At 48.9% G+C, this 4294-nt stretch overlaps 1 protein-coding gene across 2 annotated transcripts; it reads right to left on the reverse strand.

Moving 5' to 3' along the window:
- Positions 1 to 236: 236 nt before the first annotated feature.
- On the reverse strand, positions 237 to 3983 carry LOC117031137 (calcitonin gene-related peptide 1). 2 transcript variants are annotated; one of them, XM_033121485.1, is made up of 5 exons: positions 3863 to 3983; positions 2692 to 2784; positions 1804 to 1959; positions 903 to 1083; positions 237 to 319 (listed from the first exon to the last, which is right to left on the reverse strand). In XM_033121485.1, exons 2-4 carry the CDS (start codon positions 2775 to 2777, stop codon positions 924 to 926), a joined length of 402 nt encoding a protein of 133 aa, XP_032977376.1. In that variant the 5' UTR covers positions 2778 to 2784; positions 3863 to 3983; the 3' UTR covers positions 237 to 319; positions 903 to 923. The 2 variants fall into 2 exon arrangements, with proteins under 2 accessions (XP_032977376.1, XP_032977377.1); XM_033121486.1 differs by having other exon boundaries at positions 246 to 319; positions 911 to 1083.
- Positions 3984 to 4294: the final 311 nt, after the last annotated feature.

The following is a 4294-nucleotide window of genomic DNA, read 5'->3' on the forward strand; positions in this document are numbered from 1 at the left end:
ACCCAGGAGGCAGCAATTTCATGTCTCCCCGAGATTTAGCAAAATGACCAACATCAACAGGTTGGCTGATGGGGCCCAGATTCGCTGCCAGATAAGCCGGTGAGACATGCTGTCGTATTTATTGAGTATAGAATAAAATATAAAAAAGACGCACACAAGGTCATTGCAATTGCTTTATTATTCATGCAGCTTTAATTTATTTTAAACATGAAAGAATGATTTCAACATGAAGGAGCATGCATATGTGTGTGTCGTCCATGCTTTCCTATAAGTTGCTTTTACTATGAATGAAAGATGTAGAGTTCAGCTTCATGGTGATCTAGGAGAAAACAAAATAGCCAGAATTTAGTTACTTATTAATTGTGAGGCATTCACATCTATTCTATCATTTACTCTTTCGACTAATACTAGCAGGTAGATACTATTGTTGCCCTTGATTTCCAGATGGGAAAACTGAGGCTCTGAGAGAGTGTCCGGTCCATGCCGGTATCAATAGTAGAGGGTACATACAGTTCTTGACCCCGAGTGTATGCTCTGATTTCAGATGTACACAACATTGTAGTGTATAGTCCACAAGGATATTTTCATTACCTTTCAAAGTTGAATACTAGAATAAGCACAATTACAACTGCAGGGACCAGTGTTTTAAATAAACAGGATTTATATTTCCTGGCAAATCTCAGTGTCCCAGAGAGACACTGGAAAATGGAGAGAAATGAACTCAAAATGTAGAGGTTTCAGTTCTTGTCCTTCTGTGACTCTCTGTCCTTCTCCAGACACTGGAGTAAGCACCTTCCCCTGTGGATTTTTTACCCATATGGCACAGGGAGGGTTAGAGTATGGACTACACCGCTGCAATACCCAGTCATCCATCCTCCCCTCCGACAGTACAAAGGTGTCACCTTCTTACTGGAGTTAGCTTCTCAGGCATCAAGATCCCTGGCTTTGCGGCCAGAGCCTTTGGCAACCATGTCGGGGGGCAGCAGGTGGCTGTTTGTCATAAATCCAATTGTGCTCAGCAAGCCTGCAAGCTTATGGGTCAAGCAGGTGCCAGTGTTGCAGGCTCTCTTCTGGACAGTGATGCTGATGTACAGGATGGAGAAAAAGAGAACAGCTGTCAGTGGGAGGTTGGTGGGGGGAGAGCTGGCCCCATGGGATGGACCATCATGGTAAAATTATTCTGAAAGGCACCAGAAAACCTTAAGTTTTTCTCTTACTAAACAAAATTATCACAGCAGAAAATCATAGGCCATGAGGGAAAAAGCCGTGATCATTTGCCATAGACATTTCCAGGGGTGTCAAAAATCCCAAAGGGGACTCTTGGTGACTGGCCATGGGACACAGAGCAGTAACAGACAGTTTATTCCTTGTAAATGTGCAGTGAAGGCTCCCTGAAGGTGTGAAAGAATGCCATGCACAGGATAATAAGATGGAGTCAAGTTTCTAAAATCTCCTGAGCTATATGGGGTCCATCGTCTGGCTGCACACTTACCAATCCTAACTCCTCCAGGGCTGGGAGGACCTCTCAGTGCTGCCAGACCAATTTCCTGACTGAATGATTCCACACCTTCCCCAACAGCTTTCAGAAATGGATGTTTTTACATGTGATCTAACCATAGTCTCTCCACCTGACCTCTGTCTTCAGTGCAACCTGAGAACAGCTGGGCCCCAGGACAGGGTGAACAGTGACAGCCCGCTGGGGCCACCTCTCCAGCTGTGTTCTCTCCTACCTCCCAGGATGTGCCTGCCTGGGCAGGACTGGAGGGAGGGCATGCCCTGTGCTGGGCAGGTGTGCAGCCTCACCTGGGGCTCTGGGTCTCCTGCTCCGGCTCAGTGGCCATCTTCCTCACCCAGTTCTTAATCATAGCAGCCAGCAGGAGGACATCGGCTTCCTCCTCATCCAGTGAAAAATCCTGTTCGTTGAGTGAAGCATGGTGTTCCAGGTTCTCCGGGGCAGTCCTGGGGAGGAGAAGCAAACCAAATAGAGGCCCTGAGCTACTGCGTACCGCCTCCCCAGGATAAGCAGCCAGATGTCCTGGTTTCTGCCACTTTCCCTGAGTATGTGGGCCCCTCACCCCTCAGTGGACAGGGCATGAGGCCAGGGGCTTTCCAAAAACAGTGCTGCCCCAGGAGTCAGGCTCTGGTGTAATGAAGAAGTGGTCTGCTCCATCCACTTCATGCAGGCTTGTGAAAGATTAAAGTTTCAGAAAATTTGTGAGCCTAGTTTTAAATACAGCCAATATTAAAGATTAAATGATAATATTTGCAAGTAGTGCTGAGCTAAGAACGGTTTCAGTTTAATAAATATAATTTGTACTAGAGTAAGAAAGATGAACAGATCACATCTCAGGTTTAATAACTACAAATTTATTGGCAAAATAGTAGCAGGTTAAGATGCAATTCATTTCTGAGGTCATGGTTGAATTAGGCAAAAAAGGATGGCTAAAGACAGAAAGGTTTGGTAAAAAGCAGAAACATTGTGTGAGACTCATGAACAATATGAAATATGCAGTAAAGAATATTGTATGTCATCACTGTTTGTCAGTTAAGAACTACACATCCTTAAATCAGAAAAAATATACATTCCCCCGTCTGCCCCCCAGTCAGTGTTAAACTTTCAGCACACCACCATTCAGAGCACAGATTGTTTAATGCCAGGAGCCTTGTGTGCGCCTGGCAGAGCTGTCTTACCTGAGTGGAGCTGCCTGGAAGATGCCCACCTGGTACAGGACCAAGAAGCCAAGAGCCAGGAAGGGGGAGAGCTTCCAGAAGCGCATGATGCCTCTGCAAGGGAAGAATCATGTTACCATCGCCCCAGCTCAGAGTTCTGTGAGCCCACACACCTGGACTCTGGTCTGCTTTCTGCAGGTAACTCCCTGGCTCCGTGGCTTCAGGCTGCTCACTTCATTTCCCCTCACTGTTTTGTGTTTTGTTTTTTCCATATCAGCGAAGTGGCATGCTGGAAGATCCAGTGAGCCTGCAGTATGCATGGTTTAGCAAAAGTGCAGGAGCGACTGTAGCGGGACACCTGGGTGATGAGGTCTCAGCCCACAGCCGCCCTCCCTGCCAACCACCCCGCTGCCTCTCACACACCTGTTGTCCACGTCTCCACTGAGGACAGTCACCGAATGCCCTGTCACCACAGCTGCCCCAATAAAGCAACCCAGAACTTTCGCTCACACCTACAGGTGTATGTCGGGGAATGTAGGTAGAGAGAGAATACCTCTGCGCCTGGAATCTCTGAGAAACTGAAGACCAAATTCTACTGCTCAGCCGCTCCGCACTTTGGCAAAGAGTGCCCTGGAAGAACCAAGCTTAGCAGAGTGCTAACTTGGCACCCAGGACCTAACCTGAGAAAAAGCTCCCAGAACCTGCAACGGGGATTTTCCTTTAATGGCTGCCTGCCCCAGTCTTAGCACCTATTTGCCACCCACTTGTGCTGGGACAAGTTCTGAACCAATTTCACGAGGACCACGAGGCAGGAGACCTAGTCCGTGAGTGCACTCTGCAGAAAGTTACTTCTACGTCCTGCTCTGCGCGCGGTCCTGGGGAACTGCAAGCATCAGAGATCGGTGTAAGCACGCGGGCGGTAAGAGGCAGCGAGACGAGCCCGGCTCTGCGCGGGAAGAGTGCAGCAGGGAGTCCCCGAACGGAGACTGGCCAGCGTTACCTGGGCTGGGAGTCTGGGATGAATCGCGGAGCAAACAGAGATTGTGTGATGAAGAGACCCAGAGAGAAATGGACAGAGACTCTGACACTGCCAGAGAGATCGCCCAAGAGATAGAGTAATGGGGAGAGACGGAGGAGAGGAGAGGGGGAGAGAAATAGAATCACACAGCTAAGCAGGAGTCTGGGGACTCACCTGGCAGCAGGTAGCAGGTGTCTCGGAGTAGCAGCAATGGTAGCGGAGTAGCGTTGACGTCAGTCGACAGCACTGTGGAAGTGTTTCTGATGCCTTCCAGCGCCAGCAGCAGCTCCTCTTATTCCCGCTGCTCTGGGTCTGGGGTGGTCCAGTAGCTCTGGGCAACCAATGAGAAGGATCCCTTTACTCAGACAGATTGTGTCACCCACTTGCGTCTAAAACCTGTAGCATCCAGCAGGATCATCCCACTTGTTATTTGCATTGAGGTCATTGATGGAAGGGGGAGGAGGAGTGGTGGGGCCCAAGAGGAACACCCATGAACAGGATTTTGAGGACAACTTGACGTCATAGTAAATTTCACCTGTTCAGTTTCATCCGGTTTTGAACGTGTGCTCCACTCCACCCCATCCCAGCTCTGTGGTCTTATAGGGC

Source organism: Rhinolophus ferrumequinum, chromosome 11 (genome assembly GCF_004115265.2).
Source record: "Rhinolophus ferrumequinum isolate MPI-CBG mRhiFer1 chromosome 11, mRhiFer1_v1.p, whole genome shotgun sequence".
Taxonomy (NCBI): Eukaryota; Metazoa; Chordata; class Mammalia; order Chiroptera; family Rhinolophidae; genus Rhinolophus; species Rhinolophus ferrumequinum.